Raw genomic sequence first — 26695 nt, forward strand, 5'->3', positions numbered from 1 at the left:
CGCGAAAGAAGCCGGATCTATCTACTCGACGAGGGTTCGAAGGTCGATATTGACACGCTGGGTAATATAAGATGCGATGATCGTGGCGTAATTGTACTTCCTGACTGGCACGGTAATTCTAAGTCTACCCGGCCTCAATAATGGGTAAATATGTTACAATATTCTTCAAATCCAAGAATGATACTATCCGTGTAACTATCCCCACCGCTCAATAATAGTATGTCTAATATCGTACCAACATGCCCATTTGAAATCAACGATAATACCCCCAAATCCAAACTCCTAAACCATTCGCCTCCACGGTCCTAACTAAACGAACGCCGCATTCCCAACCGTTCTAGGCAAGCAAATCACCCGATACGTCTCCACCTGCACGCCCCCACCACCTCTCGAACACACCTCAAACAGCTCTTTCGGATCAATCTCTGTATCATCCACCCCAGCAAGCACACACTCGCACCACGTCTCCCCCATCGCAAGCCATCGAAGCGGCTGGACGCCACCATCCCCGGCTAGAACGAGCCTGCGATTCGCGGCGAACATCTCCTTCGCGAGCTCGAGCATGTCCACACCTGGCAAGACGAGCCCGTTCAACTCCATCGTCGTGAGTCGTTGCATTCTTGGAATGACAGTGTGGCGGATGAAAGGGAGGTGTCCTGCTTCGATAGGTAGGGTCAGACGCTCGAGGTCGTCACACTGCAGGATGGCTTCGTTGAGGAGAGTCTGCGTCGCGTCGGTGCAGCCCGCGCAGGGGCGGACGTGGCCGATGTTGATGGCGCGCCAGTGGGTGCCTGTTGCTTGGAAGGGGTTTGTCCCGCGGCGGTGGGTTGGAGTTTCTTCGTCGTCGCCGTCATCGTCGAATTCTTCCTCGTTCGCGGGTTGGAGATGGGCGCCGCCGTTGCCAGCGTGGTCGACTTTAGAGGGTACGCACGTGGCCATGTCCACTGTGAGGGAGCTGAGGTTTCTGTGAGGCGCGAGCTGTCTGATCAGCTGTGTGACATCGTCAGTGAGGATCTCGACGCTGAGACTCTCGATGTTGGTTGTGTTATTGAAGAGCTCCACGTCGACAGGGCCTCCACGGTTGTTTGCGAACGCGACGTGTTGTAGTTTAGACGGATCGAGGAGCTTTGTTAGATCGATTTTCCTGGATCTGGTGCGGCCCGGTAGTGGGAGGAAGCCGTTCCCAAGACGCAGGGTCGTCAAAGCTAAGCGATCACCGTCGTGAAGCCGGCGTTTCTCGTCGAACAGGTCGATCAGTTTGCCCAGGGAGGTGGCAGTTTTTGAGATAAGGCGTCTTTCGACGGAGATTGTCAGGTCTTCCAGGTCGGGCGAGGTGGCCAACATTTCAGCGATACTGGGAAGTCGGCTCGTCGCCATTGTGTACGGGAGATTCTCGAGGTGTAGTTTCTGCATGCCGCGCCGGTTGGGAAGGACCCAGTCGATCTCGGCTGGGATACCGTTCTTGACCATGGTGTGTAAGACGACTGAGAGGGATTGCATGTGTGGGATTTGCTCGAGCTGGTTGGTGAGGATGGTGTTGTATTCGGACTGGTCTTGGGTTGATGGCTCCCTTTGAGCGGAATCTCGAGTTCTCGGTTTATCTTCGATTACTGGGATGCACATACTGGAAAAACAAAGTTAGTAAGTATTTATGAAGAATATATAGTTAGTTGGGAACATACTCTATTTCCCTCAGGTTTGACATCTTCTCCAAAGCGGCGGAGAAATCCACCCATTCCTGCGTCACATAGCGTCGGGCCTCCAGACAGGCGATGTTGAGTGTGCGAGTGTAGCGCACATATGGCGACTGGGACAGACGTTTGAGGTGGCGTTTGTGGATTGCAAAGAGGGAGACGTGTCGGTATAGAAGCGGCGTGAAGATGTTGCAAAATTGCGTGGATACCAGACACAGGGCATGGAGGGTGGAAAGGTTGTATTGCAGCTGGTCGCCGACCATAAGCCAGATGTGGTCTCCTACGAACGGCATGATGTAGATGGGCTCAAAGACTTGGATTGTTTGGAGAGAAGGAAAGAAGATAGACGGTAGTGGAAGGAATTGGAGATGGTTTTGTTCGTGAGGACCTGGGGGGTTATCAGGCGCATCGCGTCATCAAGGTCCGCAAATGGAGTCATTGCTCTTTTGAATAGATGGATGTCTATCACTATATTTTAAATATTCACTCACCACAATATTATCTTTAATTTGTCAATTGTGAAGTATGAGGAGTGAATTTCATGATGGTAGCTTCCATATCCAGCCAAGTTGCAGATTCCACCGCCTGGTTTTGGTAACCCCCTTAGATACCACTAGATGAAGTGAAAGGCCCGTGTCTAGGCTGTATTAACTTTGAATCATATGATAAAATTGATTCTATCATACCAACATTAGAAAAATGTATATTAAAGCCCAAGTAACATATACACATTCCGTTGACCTTACAATGCAGCCCCGCCGATCATTCCCCGGACAGGCTCCAAACCAGGAAATGATGGTGCAGATCTCGGGTGGCAGTGATAGATGAAAAGCACCCTGATACTGCATGGTCTGGAGTTACCATCATATGTGGTGCAATAGACATGGGGAATCTCTGGGCTTATTATACTCACAGTGATAATGTCACACCAACAGCCTTCTTGTCACGGTGGACTAGCCATAAAATTTAACGGAGGGCAAGATACAGCAATAATAGCACAAGCGAGCTGTGCTCATGACATACGGATACGCTTTTCCAATGTTTATAAACTAGGTAACGAGGTATCTCATGACCAGGCCTAAGGCAGTAGTACGCTTAGGGCATATCCTGTCACATGTTTTGACAATATCAAACATATGCTACCCTATAGATACTTCCAAGCAACCCAACTAATCATCCAAAATCTGCACCTTGATCGCCCCAGATCGCGGGTTACTCGCCGTCTCAAACGCCTCTACCCCCTCTTCCAGCCGATACCGATGCGACACCAACGGCTTAAGATTGACCAACCCCGCCGCAACTAGACTGATCGACTTGGGATAGATATCATGATACCGATACTGGAACTTCAAGTCGATCTCCTTGGCCGACATGTGCATAAATGGGATATTCTGGAAGTCTTTCCCAACACCGATCACAAAAACGGTGCCACCGAATCGAGTTGCCTGTCATCACTTATTAACTTTCATCCATATAATGAGAACGAGGTAGACCAAGTCCAGCCTTTCCTAGAATAAAAGGGGGGAAGAAACTCACATAAATACCGGAATGCACACTACTCTCCACCCCAGTACACTCCATAACAAGCTTCGCCTCCTGCCCCAACGCATCCACAATCCTCTTCCCCACATCGACAGCGCTTTCCCCGCGCTGCACGGCAATGGGCCTCACACGCGGAACCAGTTCCTTGGCCTTCGCAAGCCGGCCCTCATCCAGATCCGTAATAACGATTGGTTCCGCGCCGGCCGCGTTCGCCGCCAGCAGCGTCACCAACCCGATGGGGCCCGCGCCACAGATGACGAGCGGGTCGGCAAGCCGCAGACCCGAGCGGTCGATGCCCGCCAGCGCGACGGTCAGCGGCTCCAGCAGCGAGCCTTCCTCAAAAGACACGTTATCGGGGATCTTATGCAGCCAGGCTTCCGGGTGCGCGTGGTACCGTCGGAGGGTGCCGTGGTGGGGAGGCGTTGAGAAGAATACGACGTCTGGGCATGCGTGGTAGCGACCTGTGCGGCAGAAGTCGCAGGTAGCTTTGGAGCAGGGTACGCCGCATTCCATGGCCACGCGGTCGCCTGGAAATTGTTAACTTGGGCTTTAGAAGGCAGTTATAGAAGGAGGGTTGGAAAGAGGCATGGAAATACCAGGCTTAAAGCGCGTAACTGACTCTCCCACATCGATGACAACTCCCGCACTCTCGTGTCCCAGTCCGTTATCCCCCGTCACGATCATGGGTCCGATATGGCCATGTTTCCAGAAATGCACGTCGGAGCCGCAGATACCTGTGGCGCGGACGTGCACGAGACACTGGTCCGCGGCGAGCTTGGGGATCTCACATTCTACCAGCCGGAGGTCGTGGGCGGGGTTGGTGTGGATGGCATGGTTGATGGGTTTCTGGGTGCGGATGTCCATTTTGAATATTTTGGACGTTGGTTATGGACGGTCAAGGGCGATCGATGGTGTCGCTGAGTACTTATATGTATAGTGAACTGGCATAACCCCGCCGTCAATCAGGTGGGATACTGTACAGGGATGAGGTGAAGGCCAATAAGGGTACAGCGGGTTGATGTGCCAATAACGATCGATATATGGGCTGATGATGAGACGCTGCAGTGGAACGTGCGGAGGTGTCCCCGCTGCCAATCAGACCAGCTCTGTGCGGAGTAGGATTTATATCTTGGCTTCTTGTCACTAAGCCCATCACACTGTGTTGTAGTGGTTGCTTGCTAGTTTACATATGAATCTGGTAGCGATTGGAAAGTGCGTTCTGGTAGATATGGCAAGTTCGAACAGACACAATGCTATGCCACAATACTGTCATAGAATCAGATCATCAGCATTCGTTAAATAGAGACATCCTACTAAGAGTCCAAGACAGTATTGATGTTAACTTCTATCACACATATTCGCTCGACAGATATATGTACATGTTTGTAGAACAGAAAGACCAAACCGTTCCCGAACGGCCACTGTATATACACCACCATGACACCATCTACACCCTGGAGCAGTAATAAAAGTACATACCACTACATACAACGAGATCAAGATACAAATCAAAGCAAAGGCCCGATAAACTCAGTCATATACTCCACCTTCCCCAACGGCACACCCTCCTTCCTCAAAATGCCATAAGCCGTAACAAGATGGAAATAAATATTCGGCAGATTAAACACCCTCGCATACTCCGCGCCACTGATCTCCACCTCCTTCGGGCCAAGAGGAGTAGACTTAATCTCTTCCGCTTTGGCGTTAACGTCCCCAGCGGGCACTGCGTCGAGAATGTCCTGGACGGTCTTGATGCGCTCTTGCATGCTGTCGATGGTGGTGAGGTTGTTTTCGAGGGGCGCTGGGGGATCTTGAAGCGTGAGACGCGCGGCGAGCTTCATTGACATGAATGTTGCGATGTGGACTTGGAACGAGAGGGGTTGCATGTCTGGGTGGAGGCGGGCGGAGGGGAGAGAGGCGGGGTCGGGGTGGGATTTTTCGGCGGTTTTGAGGATGTGGGAGAGGGTTGAGAGGGCTTGTTGCGCCGTGCGGATTGAGTCGTAGGTGGTTGTCATTTTGACGGATATTTATTTATTTTTTTTTATTTGGATTTGGTGGGATTGGATATGTTGTTTTGGATGATGGGTTGGGAAAAGTAAGTGGAAGACGCTGCGTTTTATACTACTCCGCACTGACTCGGCCTCGGACAGATCGTTGCTTCTTATCCCCGCAGCTTAATAATTAATTATATTCATGTTTGTTGTTGAACTACGGAGTAGTGGCTGACGTGATACCAACACGCGCAGGATTCATACCCCAACCATACACGGCTTGAAGTGGAGATGCTGAGCGGTACGCTGGGGGCGTCATAGGTGGAGCCGAATTGGACCAATTTGAGCTTTCAAGATGTATTCCTATATGTCTGGTCTGTGACATGTCTAATAGATGCTAACCAGTTCCACGCCCACTACCCAATAGATTGAGCGATCAACGACTCTCCCAAAACTGTGCATCAATCGCCACCAACCGATTGAACAGCTGATTCCGGGACCTCATCCCCGTCAAATGGAACGAGCGCTCCGGCTCCGTGCCAGAAACAATCAGTCCATCAGCCGCTTCCTTGCTACCAGCCGTGAGCTCAACAATCATCTTGCTCTTCCACCCCAGCCCCTCCGTCTTCTTGAGCTCCCGGATCTCCGTAACCGGCATCTGGAACAGCACGGAGCTCTCCTTGCGGCTCTCCAGACGCAGGTCATCGTCGAGCTTGCCCGACGCCGTTGTGGTAAAGTACAGCACGGGCGGCTCCAGCGTCGAATCGATGACAGCCGCGCCGCGCTTGCGCTCGAACTTGGCCTCGAACTTGAGCGGCCCGTGAGGGGCCGACACCCACCCTCGCTTCTGCAGCATGCCGATGAGGTTGCGCGTGTGCGCGTTTCCTGCGATCGTCATGGCGCGGTCGAACGCCATGTGGCCTTTGATGGCGGTTGAGATGGTGCGGCGCACGAAGCGGAGGATCTTGCTGATGAGGCGGCGTTTTTGCTTGGGGGGAGTGGTGGACGCGGTAGACTCGGCAGTCTGCGTTCGCTGGAGGTCGGTGCTGGATGTGCGGTCCAGACTGGTGGTCTTGTCTAAGCTGGTGGTGCTAGCACTGGATGGTAGTGCCTTGGGCTTCTTCTTCTTGAGGGGCCACTCGAGCTCCCCGTCTTGCGGGCTGGGTGGGGGTGGAAGGGGGGATCCGTTCAGTTCCCCGATGCGTAGCAGGGTCAGCGTGAGCTGGGCGTTGTTGGGGACGCCCTTCAACAGGGTTCTACATGGTGTTAGCGTGAGGAAGGTAAATTGGTTCGTGGAACACACTTCTGCAGGTCCAGCTGCTCCTTCCAGCTGGGGTAAATAGCGTTCAAAAAGCCTAAAGTTCGCGCGAAAATTGGGTCGCCAAAGAAGCCGAGCCCGGCGGCAAAGGCGCCCCCTTTGACGATCATATGGCCTGATGCCATCCGCGATGCCATCAGGACAGCCACCAAAATCCCTACCAAACGCATACGGGCTGTGATCATGGTGAAGGGCGGGGTCGGCGAAAAAACGCTGTTTCGTCAGTACAACCCGCGAGTACTCAGTATGGGACAACTCACTTGGCGAACTTCTCGTAGATATCGGTGATATCGCTAAGAATGCGCATCGTCTGGTCGGTCCCGTTGGCAATCTTCTTTTTCATCGGCTTTTTCGTCTTGTCCACAGGCGCCCCGTTCTCACCAGGCGTCTCGGGCGTGGTCGGCTCCGGGATAGGAGGTTCAGGCGGGGAGGGCTCCTCGGGAGTTGATTCCATCACAGCCTGGCCGTATTTCGCGGCCGCACTTTCCATGGCAATATTGGCAACACTATTCACAAAGTTTTTGGCCTCCTGTTCGGCAGCCTCGCCCTTGTGAGCCTCCGGGGCGCCGGTAATGCTGTCGTGGAGCTGGTTCTGATTATCACCATCGTCGGAAGCGGGATCGAGCGGCGGGGCGGGAGGAAGCGGGAAAAGAATCGGTCGGACTGATCGGGACAGGGCCAATGCGATCAGTGTGCTGACGATCACTGGGACCAGGCAGTCCAGGAACAACGCGGCGAAATACACCTGCGATGGTCAGCTTTCGAGTTGCGCGAACGTGGGTTTTGAGTAAATCATACTCCGCAAAAGGTGGCCGTCCGCCGGGGTTCCTTCCACGAGCGCAGTCGCGCGATATGGCTGAACAAGGCTGTAATCCCCACAATGACCGAAGTGTAGAACCGCTCCAGGGTTATGCGGAGTTTCTGGGGCGGAAATTGTTCGTCCTCCGCGCGGTTGAGATCCAGGTCCAGCCCGGCAGGGTTGTCAGCGGCTTTGACATAGTAGATTTGCTGGGGGAGTCAGTAATCATTTCGATCTGTTGTTCAACCTGAGAGTAGGCACCTTGTTAAATCGGCGAATCAGCATCCACACATCCTCGTTGGACAGTCCAGCTGCCAGACTCTCATCCACCGTCCGGGACGCCTGTCTGTAGGCTACATCCTGGGTCTTCCTGCTACTGGTAGTGCTGGTGGTGGAAACCTTCTGGAGCGGGCCAGATTCCTCCGGATCTACCTGCACAAAATCATTGTTGTCGGTATCATCCAAACCTCCGGGGATGTGTTCGTCGCTCATCGTGTGGCTGGGATAGGTACAAGAGAAGAGCGTGCGGAGAGAATGAAACGGGCCGCGTCAACCAGGGGTACCCAGTGAAGGTTGAGACCTGGCTACGTCATCGGTCGATACATCAATGTAATTGGTGGAGTGCGGGATTCCCGTCGGGCTGGCGGATGACATGTCACGTGGTAGCTCAACATGGTTAGCGCGTTGTTTATCGATAATCTATCTTATCGTGGTGTTATCTTACGTATTTCTTATCTTATCTCGTTGTTCAACAATTCTATCAATTCTATCTCATCATCGATTCTATACACCAGCAACATCTAATTTAATCGCTGCTCTTTGGTGAAAATGATAAACGGAGTGACAACGAGGAGAGACAGCATCGTCAGAACTATACCGTTAATTTAGTCTGCTGCACCCAAAAAGCTTGGGGGACTTACCCGGCACAAACTGATACCCATCATTGAAGCACGACCGGACAACCTGCTGCGTCACAGCGGGCAGAGTCCACAGATACTTCGAGTCTTTCAACACCTGGCCGATGATCTAGATTGGGTTAGCAATGTTTCTCTGGAGGATAGTACGTGAACCCGCAGCATCAAGAACATACCTCCCTTGCCGACTTCGCATCCATCCGGCCAAAGACGGACCTCTTGAACAAGGCATGTACCACCGCAGACGCCCCAGCCGTCCCGATGATCGATCCCAAGCGTTGAAAAAGATGATACGCGCCAATCGCCGATGTCGATGATCCCTGCTCTGACCGCGCGGTCATGCCGACGAACTGTGCCGAGCTGATGATCCCGTTGGCGATTCCCATCGGAATGACAACGAGGGAGCCCCAGGCGGACGTTCCTCGGCTCCAAACGAAACACAGAAGAACATTCAGTGGAATGCTAATCAGGATACTGACGACTGACATAGCGTGGTATCGTTTGTACCTGGAATCAGCAGTCAGTATAGCAGGTGGCCGTAGGGGCCGTCGTCAAACCGTTTCATGACCAGTCCAGATGCGATCCCTCCCATGGAGTTCCCCAAGCTCATGAACCCAATGTATAAAGATGCGAGTGTGGTGTCGAGATCGTGGACTTTGGTGAGATACGGGACGAGGTTGGCTCGTAACTGTCGCGAAAAAGATTAGCATCCATCTCTTCGAATACCGTCGTTCATCGCGATAAGGAAAAGGCATACCCCCTCGCGCCCCCCAAACGTAAACAACTGGGCCAGCCAAAACATCCCCACATCCTGAACCATTGTCAAGGGTATTAACGGCTTCTTTGCCCATGCCAGCTCCAACCAAACAAACAACACCGAAGTCGCGACACACACGACCGCAAAACCCACCCTCCACACGGAACCAACACCCCCATTGATAGCCAGCACAAGGGTCGCAATCGCGATAGACAGACACACAATCCCCGCGTAGTCGATATGTTTCAAGTCTTCGTACTTGCTGACGCCTTTGGTGCGGGGTGGGATATCGTCGCGGGTGTGTCGATTTGCTAGCCAGGCACATGCGACGACGATGGGCAGACGGCCTGCGAAGGCCCTAGTGCAGTATTAGCCCTCTGGGTGTCTCTTACTTCTCATGACAAGTGTAAACGGAACACTAACCATCGCCATCCCACCGTCTCGGTGATCAGACTTCCCAGCGGAGCTCCGAACCCTTGCCCTGCCATATTCAGCGACCGTTTGTAGCTCCGCAAGAGCGCCACCTCGCTGGACGGTACACTATCTGCTAGAGTTAGCTCTCTCGTCAGTCTGCAACTCAGGCTCGGAAATAGCACCTGTGATCAGCACCGACGTGAGGATCGTCATGCCTGCGCCGCCAACACCACTGATGATCCTGCCCACGATAAGCCACACCAGCTCGTTACTGACGGTACTATCACCACCATCAGTCATCTTCTCCCTAGTAATGATGAAGAACGGAGGACGATACCAAAACAAACACCCCAACCCAAAAATCAAATACGCGAAGAGAATCCCGCGTTTACAGCCAAAGACATCGCTCAGCGCACCATACTGCCGTTCCACATTACCATCATAACACCTGCATGACGCCCCAGGGGGGTAGAGGAGGTACCTACCAGCGGCACCGAAATGCAATAACCCAGCTTATACCCGATCAGCAGCCATATCCCCTGCGCTTGGCGATTGAAATCCGACGCGATGATTTCGTACGTTGCTGTGACGATGGAGTTGTCGGTGCTTGTCAGGAAGGCACCTTTGTTGACTTGTCAGCATTTCCTCTTTTCTTCTCCTTCAATTCAATCAATGTCAACAGGGTACGGATGAAATGGGAAAACCTACCAAGATAAGCCACATAAATAGCGACCCTATCTCCCCGCGCCTCATCGTCCGCTTTCTCCGGCGAGGGGTAAAGCGGCTGTTGCTGTTCATCCTCGATCTCAATCTCGAGCTGCTCTTGCATGGTCGCCGTTCCACAATCAGATGATCAATTAGTTAATTAGTATATATTATAATGTATGTAACTTCCAAGTAAAAAGTGGGATAAACGCAAACACAGCAGGAAAATAGTCAATCCCCAGCAGCCCTATCCTATCCCCGGCGGAGCACTCCTTTCATTCACCGGGGACACTTGCTCTTGTCTCTCTCTGTCTTTGGCTCTCTTCCTCCCTTGCATGCGATCCCTTCGCATTTTCCATCCATCCGCTTATCCCGCGCCGATAAATCTCGTTTTCTGTCGAGCTAAGCATTGGGTTGCGGAGCCGAGTAAATGTTTATATATTTCGAATCTACAGAACCCGTATCGGTGTAACCTACTAGCAAGGAAATTGGAACTCTGCACGTTATACCAGACACACCACCAACTGCCTGGTGTCATAGAACCACAGCTGTACATAGACTGAACATTTGTAACTAATCGCACACATTCATGCAGTCAGTCCCTGCAGCCTACCCACTACCTACCCAATCAGTCCCTACTTATTCCCCTTCCCCTTCCCATCTCATAGAACCTCGTCTCTTCTTTTCTCCAACCCATTTAACAAAACGACTACCTTTCAAACCACACTGCCCCACCCTCACAAGACAGTACCTACCCCCCCTGCGCACACAAAAGCACCCCATCCCCCGCCTACAAACAAACCAACCGGTGATGAAATCGACCCCCCTAGCCACATTCCACACCCCTCTGTTTCACATTGTATGCCAAACAGACTGTTCCAGATCTGCAATGATCGGCGCGGAATGTGCACCCCGGCGATGATGCCCCATATACCACATGACTACCCGGTTCTCATCTGATTTGACTCCTTGATACACGGACCTGGACTTGCGAAAATACATTGGAAATATTGGTTATGTTAAGCCCTGTACTAAGTGCTGGTCAGTATTCTTGGGTTTAGTAGCTGAGATAGTATATCTCGTGCGAAGTCCAAGCTTGGGAGAATTATTAGGTCGTGAATAGTTTGGGAAATATGCAAACCGCCTGACTGATTGTAGTCACTTTACAAGAGCAAGCTCGCTGCAGAATCGCTCTATGATGTCGCCGCGAGATATACCTTCCGACGCATCATGCAGGCACTGGTTGGTCGCGTCATATAATCCCATGACCGCTACGCCAAAACGTTGATCAATGTTTGGTATAGGGCTTAACCTGGCTGATATACCCAACATATAACCCATCGTACAAATAGGTTACATACTCACATCCACTACATCAATATACTCACGGGCACTTGGGCAGGGCTTGACCTGGCTAATAGCAGTAGTGGCCTCTATATACCCCTGATATTCCTAGTATATCCCCTCCACACCATTAGCACATGCACTGCCTACAATTCAACCAGAAAAATGTGATGAAACCAGACGAATCTGGTAATAGTAATATGCCCGCCCACCCGACCCGGTAATAGATATAGAGATAAGCCATACAGTCCTGTGAGACGCTGCAGGCACTGGGATAAAAAAATATCGATCTCAAACAAAAAAGTTCAAAACAAAATAAACCATACAGTCCTGTGAGATGCTGCAGGCACTGGGTTAAGAAATATCGATCTCAAACAAAACGAAAATCACAAAAATCCACAAACAAAGGAAACCCTCAACCACAATCTAACACGCCCTCCACCGACACCGATCACGAAACGCTCCTAGATCATGTTAGTTACTCTTTACCAACGTTTCTCATTCATGGAACCTACCGAAGAGGCCGTGCATCGGACCACCACTCTTCCATCTCCGACGACACCGATGACGCAGTCCATCAACTAACCAATTAGCCACGATCACCCTCGACTTGCATGGACACTACATACCAAGACGGTCTGGCACCGGGCCATCATGCTGCACCCTTCCGCCGATACCGACGACGTAGATCTTGCTAAAGGTCCCCAGTCAGCCACGACTAACAAACCACAAAGAAAAGACCTACTCAGAAACTCGTGCATCGGACCGTCAGACAGGGGCGTAGTCCAGTGAGCTCATCCTACACGTGCCCAGTCAGCCATTGTCAACCATGGTCAACCACCGGTCAACACTTACCTGAGATGGTGCTGGATCGCGCCAACAGTCTGGCTCCTCCGAAGGTCAGGCCGCAGCCACCGCCAGCCCCAAACCGCCATCCATCCAACTGCTCTGCCGGCGCTCTCGTAAGTCACGCCGACCGAAGGACAGGATCGTGCCATCTACCCCACTGGGGTCACGGATGGTTGCCAACGCCGCCGGAAAGGACTACGACTTATTGTGTGCGTCATTACCCTTTCGGAACCTCTCAACATTGGCTTCCTCTGCAAGCTCCATAGTCAGCACCACTCACCCCCGCGAAAAGAACATTGACATACCCTTGGTGCGAAGCGTCGCACCACCATTTCAGGCAGGAATACGTTGGCCCGCTCTATAAACCCGTCAGCCGAACCCGGGGTGGGAGCCTCGGCACCACCCAAGACGGGCACCACCCAGGTTCACCAAATGGAAGATTGGCCTGAGGCCAGATACAAAAGAGTGTGGGTACATGACGTAAGGAGCGGCAAGTGACCGGCGATCACCACCGTGTTGGCCTGAAAACATCCAACACGGGGATGATCCACCGATCAACTTTTACAACAGTAACCCTGTCGAAACGAACTCTCTTCTTCGGCTTCACCTCGCCGCCCACCTGGGTGGACTGCACGGGGGTCGGCTTGGGAGAAGAGCCCGCCACAGCAGGGGGGCAAGGAGCGACAGGAGGGGAACGAGTGGGAGAAGGAGAACGAGTGATACTCACGGAAGGAACGGACGGCTGCAAACGCTGCAGCCCCTTCAGACGCTCCAGCTCCTGCCGATGAGCGACCCTGCGCTTGGCCATGCGCTCAAGCACAGGGGGGCAGCCGAAGGAACGACGGACCGGAGTCGGCGGGGGCACGGGATGGCGGGCCAAAAGGCGGGCCGAACGAGAGACAGTGGCCTTGGCCGGGGTCGGCGAGGGCACGGGATGGCGAGCCACGGGGCGGGCCGAATGAGAGACGGTGGCCTTGGCCGGGGTCGGTGGGGGAGCCGGATGGCGGGCCAACAGCCGCGCCGAACGAGAGACGGCGGCTGGGGCTGGGGTCGGGGCCCGGGTCGGGGCACGAGCACGAGCCGGAATGGAACGAGAGACAGGCTCGGCATCGCGGACCGAAGGGCGGACGAGGAAACGAGGGGCAGGCCGCGGGGCTGGGGCCGCGGCCGGGGCACGGGCCGAACGAGTGGCGTGGACGGAGGAGGCCGCCGCCTGGGAGGGGCAGCGTGTCGACTGTTGGAGACGGGTCGACCGCTGGAACAAAAGAGGGGCAGGTATCGGACCTGGGAGGGGGGTGAAGAAACGAGTGGATGGCGCAGGCGCCGGAGGGCAAAGAGGAAAGCCGAGACGCGATCGTCGCGTGATGTCGGCAAAGGAGTGGACGCCAGGCTGGGTGGTGATGGCCGGCTGAAAAGAGGGACAAGGAGCCGAGGCGAACCCACGGTTGATCGCAAGCCGGGAAGTTAAACGAGTGACTGGCTGCGTCGACCGGGGAGCCCGACCCTTGGCGGAGGCGAGGAGGGAGGCAGCACCACGAGGAACAGTCAGGTACCGAGGCATCAAGACTGTTCCGGGTGGGCGGAGAAGAAAAAAAGGAAGAAAGGCAAGAGTGATGGTCTGGCTTGGTAAACGTAAAGTGTGTACACGATACTAACACAAGTGAGCATGCTCTGGGGAGAGAAGGGAGGAAGAAAATTTCCAGCGGGAGAGGGGGGATTGGGGTGTTTATATGGAGCGTTGTGTTGTCCAAAGGGCAGGTACGGGGACAGAGAAAGAGGGTGAGGATGAAGGGTTGTGAGGCAAGCATGGATAGCTGCTCCTGCCATCTTTACGGCACAGCAAGACATGGGATGCTGGCTTGGTGGATTGCATCAAGTATCAAGGTTTTAGATGCTATAGCCAGGTAGTAGGAGGATAGGAAGTTAGCCCTAACTGGAGATCTTTTTCACGCGCGCAAATCACTTGGTAGGTCGTATAGCATTGGGTAGTCAACGGATTAGCAGAAAAGCCCTTCGGTGAGGTTCTCTCCTGGGAAGCCACCCACCTTCCTCATCTTCAGCGATTTACCCACGGAGCACCTGCCTTCATCGCGGAACGCGGTGCTCTGCTGACGTCACACTGATCGAGCTGCTAGCAGAGGTAGACAGTGTAGAATAGAGAGATGGCGCTGTTGTATGCGCTTATTGGGAGTGTCATCCCTGCATGGGTGTCTAGTTGGGTTAGGTTGTCACATAGAAGGGGGCTATGTGGGAGGGTAGATGAGAACGGTCAAAATGTGGATGATGTTGATGACTCTTGAAGCTATAAAATCACATATAATTGCAATAATGCAAGAACACATGCAAAGCCAGAGTAACATTTCATGATGGCACACATCACAAGGCAGCTTATGCTGGGTGGTTATATATTCTACAACCCCGCAAATTATATATAAATATTGCGGTTCATCGAGACGACATCCTGAGGATAGGGAGATGGTCAAACTGTTGGCTATATCTTTTGTGAATCCTATCAGATTAGAGACAGTAATTTGCACATATTCATATTAAGCTGATTCTGATAAATCACTAGCATGGAAAGCTCTGTCGATGGCATTCGATCTCCCTAGTCTATCTTTCCTGTTGTTGAAAAGTGACATGTAAACACAGCCAACATGCCAGCTGGCTCACAGAACTTTCTCGTAAAGACTGTATTTGGTATGTTGAATCTATCTGCAACCTTCTTTTACTCCTATCACTCATCGAAGTCATAAATATCTTGGCTGTTTTCGTCGGTCCTCCCACATCCGTGAGGCCCTGTTGTTATGCCGCGTGCCGACCATACCACTAGTCTAAAAGACCAAATATAACAAGCTTCCCTGTTTGATATCTATAGACATCTTGATGTATATCACTATTCGCTCTGCCTGCGCCCCCTAGGTTCTTCGTTAGGCCGCGCCCTGGGCTGCGGTCCTAACAGCCGTCATAATCGGATGTGGACTAGCTTAGGGCTTGTTCTATGGATGGCACAGCTTTGTTCTATCTAACCTTGTATCTAGTAAAATGAAAGCTGGAATAGTGGGGGCAAAGTGTGATTCCCATCTCTACTCACCAGTCGTTCTCTACCAGTACTAACCAGATACACAGGACAACAGGAAAGTGCAGCCTCAGGCATAAATGTCGCATTGATGACTGATTTATGTCATGCATACTTATGCACCATTATGCAACATCTGACAGCGGAGGGTAACACGTGACTCCGTCCAAGATTTCCGCATGTTGAAGCCATAAAATTCCGAGATGTCACCTCTCATTCCACGGCAGCATCACACGTGGCATGGCATGATGGACGATATGATGACTGTCACGAGGCTCGGACCACATCTTACGAGCTGCCAATCGCCCCATCCATGGGATGGCTGAACCAGACCGTTGTTACCACTTAAATCCATCACGCGACTCATCCATGCAGTCACTAGTGTTCCTTATTCCATGCTATCTTTCAACCTTGGGCTGCATCAGCTGAGGGTCATGTATAAGTACAGCATGCCACCCAGGTACAATAATGCACACGCGGCGGGCATAAGTCGACTGTACGCCAGACCCTTGTCTTGTCCACAAAGATGGTACCCAACAGAGAGTGGGCCCCTGAATCAACGGTGCCACCCGCCAGGGATTATCCCCTGGGCTGTTTGGTGCCAGTCAGGGACCAAAGTGGAGCACTGAATCAGTGCCGCTCCCCCTTTTCCAGTCTCCGCATTTGATACACCGTGCATAACGGATTTTATGCACCTTTCTTGTCGACTCACTGTTCAGGGATCATGGTCGAGAATAAGCAAGAAAGCCGATTTGATCACGGATCCTGCATCAATCTTACGCAAACATGCTCATAGCAAACAAACTAACCCCCCTCTGATTGTCTGGTTAAATCACAAACGGAGTGATTGCTGGAAGGTGGAAGACGGTGTAATTCGCACAAGTTATGAACAGGCCCATCGGCCGAACCGAATGATATGCCCGCCTTGGCCAACGAACGACGTAGATCGGGTACAACTTCAGCTTCGGGTCTCTGATCCCGAGAGGCTTGGCTGCTTTTGGGTCGTTCTTAATTTTCTTCGCTTTGTCCTGTTTTCTTATTTATATCTGCGTTCCTCTTCCCTGTCCCGGCAATCGGTACTTCATCTCTAGACTTGGCGCGGACAACACCCTACTTTCTGACCTCATTATACCCCTACATGTTGTTTCAATATACCGATTAATTCCACGACCTTAGTTTTGAACCCATCCATTGCAAAATGGATCCTCCCACAGACCAGGAGGACAAACGGTCCAGCACCTACAGCGAACGACCCCAGCCTCGCGACGAAGAAGCCGCTATCTCCCACCAACCCACCAAAGAAGAAGCCACCAAGGAGCGTGCCTCCCTGTACCGTTCGACCACGCACGTATTCCCTGAGACAGATCTTGACCGCGGCATTGTAGGCTGGGACGGTCAAGATGACCCCGCCAACCCGCAGAACTTCTCCGACGCCAAGAAATGGAGCCTCCTCGCGCTCATCAGCGCCTTCACGTTCGTCTCGCCCTTGGCGTCCAGTATGTTCTCGCCGGCGGCTGAATACGTGGCCATGGACCTAGGAGTGAGAGATGAGATGTTGCTGTCGTTTAGTATCAGTATCTATCTACTGGGTTATGCGGTACGTCCTTGAGCAAACGGACCAGCATGCACACAAAAGAAAGGAATAAGTCACTAACATATGCCAACACAGTTCGGGCCCCTTCTCCTTGCCCCCCTGAGTGAAATCTATGGCCGTCGCATCGTCCTCTCAGTCGCCAACTGGTTCTTCGCTGTCTGGCAGATCGGCTGCGCCCTAGCGCCCAACATGGCCAGCTTGATCGTCTTCCGGCTCCTCGCCGGCATCGGCGGATCCGCCTGCATCACGCTCGGCGCCGGCGTCATCGCCGACTTGTTCCCCGTCGAGAAGCGCGGCACTGCCACCTCCATCTGGGGCGTGGGGCCCCTCCTTGGGCCCGTCGTGGGCCCCATCGCCGGCGGCTTCCTCGGCGAGGCCGTCAGCTGGCGGTGGATCTTCTGGGTGATCCTCATCGCAGGCGGAGTGACGCAGGCGGCCATCGAGGTGCTAAACCGCGAGACGTACGCGTCGGTGCTCATCCGGTGGAAGACGCAGCGACTGAGTCGCGAGCTGGGGCGGACGGACCTGCGCAGTGCCTACGAGCTCGATCGCGAGGAGTCCACCCCGCCGGGCCAGGTCCTCTGGCATGGTCTGAAGCGCCCGATGATGCTGCTGTTCAAGTCGCCGATCGTGTTCCTGCTGTCGACGTACATGGCGCTCGTCTACGGGCTGCTGTACCTGTTCTTCACGACCATCCCGTCCGTCTTCCGCCAGCGGTACGGCTTCTCAGCGGGCCTCGCAGGCCTAGCCTACCTAGGGATCGGAATCGGGTTCATGGTCGGCCTCGGCACAGTGGCATTCACCAGCGACCGCCTGGTCGTGAAGCTGACGGCGCGCAACGGCGGCAAGTTCAACCCCGAGATGCGTCTCCCCGCGATGATCATCTTTGCCTGCATTCTCCCCATCAGCTTCTTCTGGTATGGATGGACGGTTGAGAAGAACGCTCACTGGGCCGCCCCCATCGTCGGCATGTTCCCCTTCGGCGTCGGCATGATGGGCGTGTACCTGCCTATCCAGACCTACATCATCGACTCTTACCCTGGATACGCGGCGTCAGCTAACGCGGCGCTGACGACGACGCGATCGCTCGTCGGCGCGCTACTCCCGCTCGCGGGCCCGAGGATGTTTGGCGACCTTGGGATCGGCTGGGGTAACTCGCTTTTAGGGTTCTTGGCGGTGGCATTCATTCCGATTCCGATTATCTTCATTAGGTATGGGAAGGTCATCCGCGAAAAGTTTCCGGTTGACTTGAGTGGATAGACTGCCTGTTGCTTAGGCCAGAAATAATGTGGTGGAAGCATATAGACTTTGTACATAATGTAATATCGCAAGCGTAATGACACCAATGATTTCACTACGATATATATAATAGAAGATCCAATAGGAGTAAGTTTGCGACGTTGCACGCATACTTTGCGATGAGCCATCACCCTCCCAGACTATACTTTGCTACAATTGCCTGACCAACAACTCACACATATTAAGCATAAGCCTGGATAAGTTTATGCTAAATGTTACACCTACCCAAAGGCAAAGCATATAAATCATACAGCCTGCACAATCTTCAACCCTCTGAACCAAGAAAATACATCAAAAATATGTATAAAACTATAAATAAGGTATATACAAGCCAGGCACCCTCACGCACCGCGCGATAAGATTACCCATCCAAGGGTTACAAACTCCCAGATATCAAACTCCCCAAGCCTAAGCAGTGAAACGGATAACGTAAGGGCAGGGGGTATCGCTGAACCCGCTGATGCTGTTCTCCTGCACCTGGTTGACGTTGTCGTTGGGTGCGTTCCACATGCGGTCGCCCGAGTCCCTGCCTTTATTAGCATTGTCTACAGTACCTGGATAGGAAGGAGAGGAGGGAAAGGGAAAAACTAACATCATCAGACCGACGTGGTGGATGGAGCTGGGGTCGTTGTCGCAGTCGCACGAGCCGCCGAAGAAGACGGCGTCGCCGGGAAGGCGCTCCTCGTAGGGATATTTCCTGTATTATGTTGATTAGAATCACTCATGTCATATCGGAGGTAAGAAAGCAATGAGGAACATACTTGTAGCCCAGAGTCTCCTCGCTGGCACAGTACATGGACGAGGTAACGCGCAGACCCTCGGTGAACAGATCGCGGCCGGTCACCTGGCACACGGCCCAGCAGACCAGGCCGGAGCAGTCGTAGCCAGTGTCACCGTACTGGTAGGGAGGCTGGTCCGCGGACGGGCCGTCGCAGGAGCCGCCGCCCCAGGCGTAGGGCGTGCCTTCGGCAGTCTGGGCCGTGGCGAGGATCTGATCGCCGACGGTGGCGCGGGAGAAGAGGGAGCGGGCGGAGGCGGAGCCCAGAGTGGCCAGGAGGGTGACGGCGGTGGTGGTCTTCATTTTGTTGGTGGTGCTGGAGAATTGTATTAGAATTAGAGTGTTGGATTGAGAGGATTGAAGTGGGATGGGGTTTGTTATCTTATATGCATGTTGGAGGTGGTGGTGTGGTTGTCGATCGTCATTAGCTGAAACAGCGATAAGATTGCACCTTGTTTGCAATGCATCTATTTCGGACACGAGATGGGTCCGTCGTGTGGGGAAAGTGTCATTCTCCCATACGCCACAAGCCTCGGATAGATAGCGCAGTCCTTCATGGCCTTTTGGGCATGGTGATACCCATGTCTCCACGTTCTCCTGCCCTGACAGACTGAGGTTGCAGAATACGAGTAGCCAAGAGTCCTTGCCGGGAAATGGGTGTCCCAACCTGGTAAAGGCCTAGTCGATCTCCGCCGTATTCCGCCTATTTATAGTCTGGGCCCGTGTAGGGTGGTATACATTGTATGGGATTGTGGACTTTGGTCGCCAGAGCAGGGATATTGGTGTTGCATGCATGGAAATCACAACAGGGATGGGGATGGGGGTGGGTCTTATTGTATGGATCTGTGATAGTGGTCCCTGTTTTGTCGGATCCACCAGAGCCCTACCCTTCTTTACCTTCTGAGTGGCGTATTTCAGATAGGTCTTGGCCGTTGTTATGTTGACTGAATATTGTCCTGCTTGTTTCTCAATATCTGTAGGGTTGTCTAGACTAAGTGAAAGTACTTGATTAAGTATTTACTTGATCTTATAAAGTATATCTTGTAGCGTCCATATTTTTAAATTGACTTGGACTACTTAGTTATGAACATATATCTAATTCCTTAACTTATATCTTCTATCGTGTATATTAAGATTTACTTTGAACAAAGACCATACTAGGTATCGGCAGCTCACGGTTGATAATGATGGACATTGTTGACTCCACTATGCAATATATCCCTGCCTTGACTAATCACGTATGCCAAGAGCTGTACATAAACAGAAAGCCATGCGAATCCTTGACGTTGCAATAGATAAGGAGGTGCTACCACTCTGCTACAATAGACACCATAAGACTCTTGGCTCTCGCAGGTAACCTTGTATCCAACGCGACACTTGATCGTCGTTTTACCGTATCTCTAGGGTGCCAGGGTACCGTTAGCAAAACCACCGAATCTCGCTACATGGTACCCCGAAGCCCCAAGAGGCCTGATAGAGGAGTACTCTGGTATAGTAGACAGCGTCTGCTGAGGTCAATTTAGAAGAGAAGGCCTCGGCGCATCTGTTTATTGTCTCCTGAGTCGCCCATCATATTTCTCTCCATTAACCCCTATTCAACGAGCAGTGCTGGATCTGTACACTAACTACTACGGTGTATACCCAGATACTTCTGTCGAGCAGGGAATATACTGTTCTATGCAAGAATATGGTCCCATTGCGTTGAGTTGACCAGCATATGACCGCCGGTATCTGTGCATAACTGCCCAGTGTCCATGCATAGCATTCATGCCTTTGCCTTGTAGTTGCTTCTAAACCACTTCTCGGCTGTCGTCAACTGAGCCTCTGATTCGCTTTTCCCCCGAGCTAAAGTAGCAGCTCCTTTGAGAGTCGCCGCGATATCAGTTGTTCCTGGCAAGTCTCCAAAATATTTCCCATCTGTTGCCTGGCCAAACCGAAAAAGCTCTCGGTGGTCATCTAGTTCGCTAACCCCAGGAGCCAACGTCTCCCCCGCAGGTATAGGAACATATCGAGCTTTTTCGCCGGTGACTAGTAACCGAAGAGATTAAATCAGCAGAAGGAACCAATAGACACATCCTCACCAGAGATCAAGATCGTTACACACCTTTTTCGAAAGCTCGCGCAAATTCATCCCACGACAGAATTTCACTGATGGCGGGAACAGGCCGTTGATGATACTTTTTCGGATCCAAAAACATTCCATGAACAAGATCACCGAAATCATCATCTATGCATATCCATGGAATCCCAGTGCCGCGCGTCTTACCCCACAGCGGCATATAAAGAGTCTTGTACCCCTCTGCATCCGCGTAAAATGGGAAACCGCCCATGACTTGGGCGACTTCCTCATTGAGATAGTTCTCCATGTACCAGCCGGCGTGAATGGAGCCTACAGTGGAGAAGTGCCCCGACGCGACAGCGTATTTTTCGATACGACTCTTCTCTATGGGATAGTGATAAGTAGGGATAGTACTACCGACTTGTGCGGTGCAGTGGGCCTACCATCCATTGATTTCATGGGTATTGCACCACCGGTGTATTCCCTGGTGGAGACGAAGGAGCTGTACACCAGATTCTTGACATCAGCAGCAATCAGCGCGTCAACTATCGTCTTTCCCAGATCAAATTCCGTGGGACCTTGTTTGTCCAGAAACATCTAAAATGCATAAGTAACCATATAACTTCCAAGATTGACTTAGAGTAACATCCCAAACATACAGGGTCGTCAGAATTCGTATTGACGAATGCACCCCACGAGCCCTTGAAGGCATCCGTAATCTCATCTTTGTTCCACCCGTTCGCCTTCACAATAGTAGCGCCAAGACGCTCAAGCTCCTGTGCACGCGGAGATTCGGGATCCCTGCTTATCGCTCGCACTTGGAAGTCCTTGTTCTGAAGTAAAGACTGAGCTACCGAGCCTCCCTGTGTGCCAGTGGCACCGAATATGGTAACTATTTTGGGGGATCTTGTCATATTGACAAAGATATCGAAAAGCCGAGGTTGCAGACGACTTCTATTGTGATTGGGGGGGGGTGAAGAAGGAGGTGATTATGCACTTCTTTATTGAAGCCACCCTAGTCCTCGACTTCGCAGGAAAGGTGTGATATACACAGTTCAGACTAGTTGAATGTGCAATGCCACAGGAATGAAAAAAAAAAGGGATATTAACCGGGTTAGTGAGCGATGCAAGGGTCGGTGACTGGCGGTCTGGGCCTGGAGTTGGTATGCATGTGCTGTTAATCCCCACCCTACGCGAGACCATAAGACCCCTTTTGTGGTACCGATGTAAGCAGTACACTGCCCTAATGCGGTGTATCTCGCTTCGAAACTAATCATATCAAGTCTGACGAAATACCGATTCCTATTTTGGTGCGGTGGCTGTCATGTAAGGTCAAACTAAGACAGCATGAAGCCTAGCAGAAGCAAGGAGAAGTCATGGCGTCATGATAGCGTCTTAAGATTAAGCTAGGGCCAACTCGAGAGCCTTTGGTCTATTTATCCTTTGCCTCTCTACCGTTGAGCTACGGAACAGACATCGCTTTTCGGGAAAATTGATTTGACATTCAAGGTGTCAGAGCTTTTTGGTCGACGGTTACAGAGCATAGGCGTTGTCATTTCAACTGTCACATTCACTGCAGAGTATTATAAAACTGTCAAACATAAAATATACCAGCCTGACACCTAAAGACCCATTCTAACCCCCGAAAATTGGCTTGTCGACTCCTTTCCAGACGGCCATATATCGACAACCCCGTTGAAAGTTGCCTTGGCCAGGCTTTGTGTTGTCGACCAGTTTTTTAACTCGATACATAGTTTGCCATTGGTTCCAGATCTAGAATCCACCCTCCCAATATGTAAGTAGACCGCGTCTGCTGCGGGAGCCGAATCTTCAGGCCCTACCGCATCCACGAGTGCAAGGTTATATTGACTTTGATGTTGTATATACCGTCTGCAAATGTATTTGTCGAATGTCAGAATAGGAACTTCTGGCCTATCCCAGTGGGCAGTACCCGTATTAAGCTCCCATCCGATGAGATTTATGGCAGGCTCTCCAGGAGGTCTATTTTGAAATACATCCCGAGCGGGAACAGATTACCATCCGATATAACCTCGGGCCATGTAGTCTGTCGTAAAACATCTGGAAGCGCGGGAGTGATAAACAGCTGCCACTGGTGTCTTTCTAGCAGCGGTTTGGAGAAGCGTAATCTTGCCTCCTCGTAGCTAATATTCGTGTACGCAACGTCCACACCCTTGAGATCTAATGCGCCGACCAGGGCCTAGTAATTATCTAGTGGATCTTCCAGAGAGGACGAATAGTGCCAGTTCGCTGGTATAGGCAACAATACCGGTCTTGATAAGTTTTTCTAGATGCTCTTTCGTCTTCAACAAAAGCTGAGGCGATTTTTAAAGGATCTCTCTAGGATAGAGTTTTGAGCTGGTTGCTCATTGATGTGCAGCAACGCGTTTGCGATGTCGCCTGCGATCAATGTAGCTCCGCGGGTTATCTCCTGCACGGTGGCACGCATATTGAGATTGATCGTGTCGTCGAGGAGTTCACCTTCCTTGTAGTCCATGAGCGGGTTTTTTTTTGAGGACACCTGCCTGGAGAGTCCAGATAGATGTAAGCCACGGCTCGAAGCTCTGGCTGTGTTTAATGAGATTGAGAACGGTGTCGCAAAATTGTTCAAGTTCAAGGCCCTTTAGAGGCCTGCTCTCCAATAACAACAGAGATTTGATGTGCGAGGAGCCATACCACGCGGTGTCGTGGAGCCAAACAATACTCTTCTTTGCTTGATGGTAGATATTCCTAGTATATCATGTCTGTCAGCTGATGATTGGACTACACAAGGAAAGTACCCACATTTGCTTGCCTATCTCCTCTCCTGCTGCTTGCGTGTAGTCAGAATTTTTTGGGTTCTGAGGACCGCACATCCAATCCTACCAGACATATTTGACGTGCATTGTCTTGACTGCGGCGATCATACGCTCCAAGGTAATGTTGAGGCTTCTGCTGTTGTCCGTCTGTTTGAGTTTCGGGACATCCGAAACGACACTGCGCGGAAGAAAGTTTCCTATCAACACTATTGGTCCCATCTCGATACAGCCCCCAAGTATAGGATATGATTCCATAGCCTTGCTTTTCAACGGCTTCCCTGGTATTCTGATACTCACATAGGGCCCAGTTGTTGAAGTCTAACTTGCCCATCTGCCGCCACTTTTGAGAATGTATGTTAAAGCTGGAAAACACCTATAAAAGGTCGGCGCTCATGCTCGTCAATGAGGTGAGTAGTTCCTCAAAAAAGCCAAATATAAAGTATTTTAGTTCAACCCCAGTTTTACAACGAAAGGATATGTGAAATATTAAGGAAGGGTCAGAGGCGTCCTGCAATATTATAGGAAAAGTAAGGTATCTCCTCCCTTTTCAGCGCCGCTCAACGTAGTTTAATCCACACTTAGCAAATTATATCCTCTCATTGTTTAAAACCCCTCGCCACATATTCCAGATCATGAACCACCCTTGAGTCCAATAACTTCTCATATCAGTATCGCTCCATAATGAGCCGCGTCTTTAGCACGTCTTCCGGTAGAAACCAACCCTTATTTTGCAGAAAGTCGGCTAAGCGGCCCAGCTCAAGTGAGGCTGTCGTGTGGCTCTTCGTCTTGAAAGACGCCTCGACAATGTACTCAATTCCTGTTCCCCCGAAGTTGAGGAGGGGCCAGACCTCAATATATAGCTTCATGTTCTTCCACTTGCCAGTAAAGCGCCTCGCAAGGACCGGGCCAAAAACTCGTGATACCGATAACGCCCTGGTGCCCCATTCTATGTGCTTCCAGTTGTCGAACTTATCTGGCGCTTCATCGATCAACATCTGACGCGACTTACTCGTCCCTGGCAAACCCATCCCATCATTCTCAGATTTCGATACGGTTTTTTTGCGGCTTATGGAGAGTGTCTGGTTCCGGTAACCCCATTCAACCTGCGCCTCGTACTTCGCGTCACCAGCGTTGAAACCATCCCCATTAGCCGCAGTAAGCGCAGCGTTGATGTCACCGCCCGTGATGGCATACCGCTTCTTATATGTCAGCTCGAAATCGTCCTCGTTCTCCGTCTTGCGGATACGTGGGCTCCAGCCGGCGGCATAGATCTTCTTGCAATTCATATCAAGGAACTGGACATTTAACTTAGTGTCGGCCGCGAGCATATCGAAGGTAGATAGCACATTTTCTGCTAGTCTGTGGTCGGGGCCAAGAACCTCGGTTGGGTTGAGCCGGAGTCTAACCTCGTATTCGGGCTCCATGTTTGGCACTGTGTCCTTGAGGGAGATAAGGTTGGCGGCCATGGCAAAACAGCTAATGCGGAGAGAGGTATAGAGTAAATTGAAGTTTGGGCAGGGCTAAGATAAAGGGGCGAGGGTAATAGAGCAGCAGTAATGGCAAGGGAGGTCAAGTTGGCACGATAATAATCACTCGTAACAGGCCGCCAGAAGCACTGTTGCCAAGTATAGTTAGGGGTGGATATTGGTTAATTTTGATTCTTAATCGTCAGCAATCAGCGCATCACATGTCTGATTTCAAATATAAATGCGTTAAATATAAACCGATAATAGACCTATCCCCAAAAGCGACTTCTGGTTACGCAAATATTCGAACCGCATCCTTCATGATGGAATGAAGGTGTAAGCCAGTTTGAGTTTGGCATCGATCTAGTGACATCCCGGGTCCTTCTACAAGGAACCAAGAAACTCTAAATGCTGCGCTCATTACCCTGACTCCGCGCAATTGCCATAGATTGACTACATGTACGATAGCAAAAGGGTTGTGTGGATATCCTACCCGTATCAAAACGGGCGTGTTAGTTAACGTGAAATCTTGCCTGGTCATCCGCCACACGAGTGTCAAAGAAACTTAAAAACCTTTCCTTAACCAGTGAGGTCATCTAAAAACTCTAGAATTGAGGTTCCTCGCGAAACAACCAAAGTTAGTACAAGGTTACAGGTTCGGATGATCGACGTTCGTCATGTGGCGTACCCGACACTGGGGGTGGTCATCCGTTTTGGGCACTCGTTTTTTTCTTTCTTTTTTTAGATACTACGAGGGGGAAAAGGCTGATCACACTGTTTCTTTGTTATGAAATATTCGTATTTCAGCCAGCGTAACTGAATTCGTAATCCTAAGGGCATTGAATTGGCTGCTGTTCGAGGGCTCGTTACAATATTGTTCCGAAAGGTATCGTTATTGTCCATGGCTTGTCTATATTGAACTATTACAACCCGTGTAGCTGAATTGGCTCTGCTAAGGGAGCATAATACAACCGCGCCAACAACATTCTATTCATTTTTGGTGGAAGCGTGTTCCGCTGCGTATCGTATGTCCTTCTATTTACGGGTTGGACTTACGGCGTGCTAGTATACAATTGGGTGGCTATTCCAAGCCGGTTTACTTTGAACCATAAAAATCGGTTTTTGGAACACTAAAACCAGTTACCGCCGTTAGCAGTGAGGTCAAATTCTACGCGTTGTTTTTTAGCAATATACGAAGTCTAGAGGGATCGATCTGACGTCGTATTAAATTCTACGCGTTAGTTTTTGGCAATATAGGAAGTCTAGAGGGATCGATCTGA

General features: G+C 51.4%; 10 protein-coding genes across 10 annotated transcripts; 1 reads left to right on the forward strand and 9 right to left on the reverse strand.

The window, feature by feature from the left end:
- Positions 1–309: 309 nt before the first annotated feature.
- BDW47DRAFT_126832 (uncharacterized protein) lies at positions 310–1987 on the reverse strand (the record flags this gene model as incomplete). The annotated part of the gene is made up of 2 exons (XM_024816620.1): positions 310–1624; positions 1683–1987. The coding sequence occupies 2 exons, from the start codon at positions 1985–1987 to the stop codon at positions 310–312; spliced, it is 1620 nt and encodes a 539-aa protein (XP_024670934.1).
- Positions 1988–2770: 783 nt separating this feature from the next.
- Positions 2771–4249, reverse strand: BDW47DRAFT_45930 (NAD(P)-dependent alcohol dehydrogenase). The gene is made up of 3 exons (XM_024819087.1): positions 3833–4249; positions 3231–3763; positions 2771–3139 (listed from the first exon to the last, which is right to left on the reverse strand). Exons 1-3 carry the CDS (start codon positions 4098–4100, stop codon positions 2864–2866), a joined length of 1077 nt encoding a protein of 358 aa, XP_024670935.1. The 5' UTR covers positions 4101–4249; the 3' UTR covers positions 2771–2863.
- A 396-nt stretch (positions 4250–4645) lies between these two features.
- Positions 4646–5266, reverse strand: BDW47DRAFT_107933 (DUF1993 domain-containing protein). Its single transcript, XM_024813112.1, has one exon. The coding sequence runs from the start codon at positions 5249–5251 to the stop codon at positions 4745–4747; it is 507 nt and encodes a 168-aa protein (XP_024670936.1). The 5' UTR covers positions 5252–5266; the 3' UTR covers positions 4646–4744.
- Positions 5267–5505: 239 nt separating this feature from the next.
- On the reverse strand, positions 5506–7978 carry BDW47DRAFT_107934 (uncharacterized protein). The gene is made up of 5 exons (XM_024813113.1): positions 7606–7978; positions 7344–7553; positions 6806–7290; positions 6531–6758; positions 5506–6483 (listed from the first exon to the last, which is right to left on the reverse strand). The coding sequence occupies exons 1-5, from the start codon at positions 7834–7836 to the stop codon at positions 5664–5666; spliced, it is 1974 nt and encodes a 657-aa protein (XP_024670937.1). The 5' UTR covers positions 7837–7978; the 3' UTR covers positions 5506–5663.
- Positions 7979–8144: 166 nt separating this feature from the next.
- Positions 8145–10258, reverse strand: BDW47DRAFT_126836 (MFS transporter; the record flags this gene model as incomplete). The annotated part of the gene is made up of 10 exons (XM_024816621.1): positions 8145–8215; positions 8265–8370; positions 8435–8765; positions 8816–8946; positions 9016–9373; positions 9439–9559; positions 9612–9709; positions 9800–9849; positions 9915–10051; positions 10138–10258. The coding sequence occupies 10 exons, from the start codon at positions 10256–10258 to the stop codon at positions 8145–8147; spliced, it is 1524 nt and encodes a 507-aa protein (XP_024670938.1).
- Positions 10259–11904: 1646 nt separating this feature from the next.
- BDW47DRAFT_126837 (uncharacterized protein) lies at positions 11905–14416 on the reverse strand (the record flags this gene model as incomplete). The annotated part of the gene is made up of 6 exons (XM_024816622.1): positions 11905–11942; positions 11994–12059; positions 12108–12172; positions 12633–12685; positions 12917–13893; positions 14407–14416. 6 exons carry the CDS (start codon positions 14414–14416, stop codon positions 11905–11907), a joined length of 1209 nt encoding a protein of 402 aa, XP_024670939.1.
- Positions 14417–16317: 1901 nt separating this feature from the next.
- Positions 16318–18331, forward strand: BDW47DRAFT_45981 (MFS transporter). Its single transcript, XM_024819089.1, has 2 exons — positions 16318–17000; positions 17073–18331. Exons 1-2 carry the CDS (start codon positions 16602–16604, stop codon positions 18255–18257), a joined length of 1584 nt encoding a protein of 527 aa, XP_024670940.1. The 5' UTR covers positions 16318–16601; the 3' UTR covers positions 18258–18331.
- A 373-nt stretch (positions 18332–18704) lies between these two features.
- Positions 18705–19377, reverse strand: BDW47DRAFT_126839 (C40 family peptidase; the record flags this gene model as incomplete). The annotated part of the gene is made up of 3 exons (XM_024816623.1): positions 18705–18822; positions 18889–18993; positions 19058–19377. 3 exons carry the CDS (start codon positions 19375–19377, stop codon positions 18705–18707), a joined length of 543 nt encoding a protein of 180 aa, XP_024670941.1.
- Positions 19378–20688: 1311 nt separating this feature from the next.
- On the reverse strand, positions 20689–22225 carry BDW47DRAFT_107946 (NmrA/HSCARG family protein). Its single transcript, XM_024813114.1, has 4 exons — positions 21793–22225; positions 21577–21730; positions 21179–21517; positions 20689–21102 (listed from the first exon to the last, which is right to left on the reverse strand). The coding sequence occupies exons 1-4, from the start codon at positions 22045–22047 to the stop codon at positions 20840–20842; spliced, it is 1011 nt and encodes a 336-aa protein (XP_024670942.1). The 5' UTR covers positions 22048–22225; the 3' UTR covers positions 20689–20839.
- Positions 22226–24519: 2294 nt separating this feature from the next.
- BDW47DRAFT_107947 (uncharacterized protein) lies at positions 24520–25661 on the reverse strand. Its single transcript, XM_024813115.1, has one exon. It carries the CDS (start codon positions 25413–25415, stop codon positions 24615–24617), a length of 801 nt encoding a protein of 266 aa, XP_024670943.1. The 5' UTR covers positions 25416–25661; the 3' UTR covers positions 24520–24614.
- Positions 25662–26695: the final 1034 nt, after the last annotated feature.

Source organism: Aspergillus candidus (assembly GCF_002847045.1).
Source record: "Aspergillus candidus strain CBS 102.13 unplaced genomic scaffold BDW47scaffold_31, whole genome shotgun sequence".
Lineage (NCBI taxonomy): Eukaryota > Fungi > Ascomycota > Eurotiomycetes > Eurotiales > Aspergillaceae > Aspergillus > Aspergillus candidus.

Bases quoted from the DNA above. Each gene is read 5' to 3' on its own strand.
- BDW47DRAFT_107934 (XM_024813113.1), bottom strand. From the start codon at position 7,836: ATGAGCGACGAACACATCCCCGGAGGTTTGGATGATACCGACAACAAT. The intron at 7,291-7,343 runs GTATGATTTACT...TGACCATCGCAG, and splicing joins GGACGGCCACCTTTTGCGGA to GTGTATTTCGCCGCGTTGTT. The intron at 6,484-6,530 runs GTGTGTTCCACG...AACACCATGTAG, and splicing joins GAGCAGCTGGACCTGCAGAA to AACCCTGTTGAAGGGCGTCC.
- BDW47DRAFT_45981 (XM_024819089.1), top strand. From the start codon at position 16,602: ATGGATCCTCCCACAGACCAGGAGGACAAACGGTCCAGCACCTACAGC. The intron at 17,001-17,072 runs GTACGTCCTTGA...ATGCCAACACAG, and splicing joins TCTATCTACTGGGTTATGCG to TTCGGGCCCCTTCTCCTTGC.
- BDW47DRAFT_45930 (XM_024819087.1), bottom strand. From the start codon at position 4,100: ATGGACATCCGCACCCAGAAACCCATCAACCATGCCATCCACACCAAC. The intron at 3,764-3,832 runs GTATTTCCATGC...AACAATTTCCAG, and splicing joins AGTTACGCGCTTTAAGCCTG to GCGACCGCGTGGCCATGGAA. The intron at 3,140-3,230 runs GTGAGTTTCTTC...AAGTGATGACAG, and splicing joins GTGTGCATTCCGGTATTTAT to GCAACTCGATTCGGTGGCAC.
- BDW47DRAFT_107946 (XM_024813114.1), bottom strand. From the start codon at position 22,047: ATGACAAGATCCCCCAAAATAGTTACCATATTCGGTGCCACTGGCACA. The intron at 21,731-21,792 runs GTATGTTTGGGA...TATGCATTTTAG, and splicing joins ATACGAATTCTGACGACCCT to ATGTTTCTGGACAAACAAGG. The intron at 21,103-21,178 runs GTGTGTAACGAT...TTCGGTTACTAG, and splicing joins TGCGCGAGCTTTCGAAAAAG to TCACCGGCGAAAAAGCTCGA.
- BDW47DRAFT_107933 (XM_024813112.1), bottom strand. From the start codon at position 5,251: ATGACAACCACCTACGACTCAATCCGCACGGCGCAACAAGCCCTCTCA.
- BDW47DRAFT_107947 (XM_024813115.1), bottom strand. From the start codon at position 25,415: ATGGCCGCCAACCTTATCTCCCTCAAGGACACAGTGCCAAACATGGAG.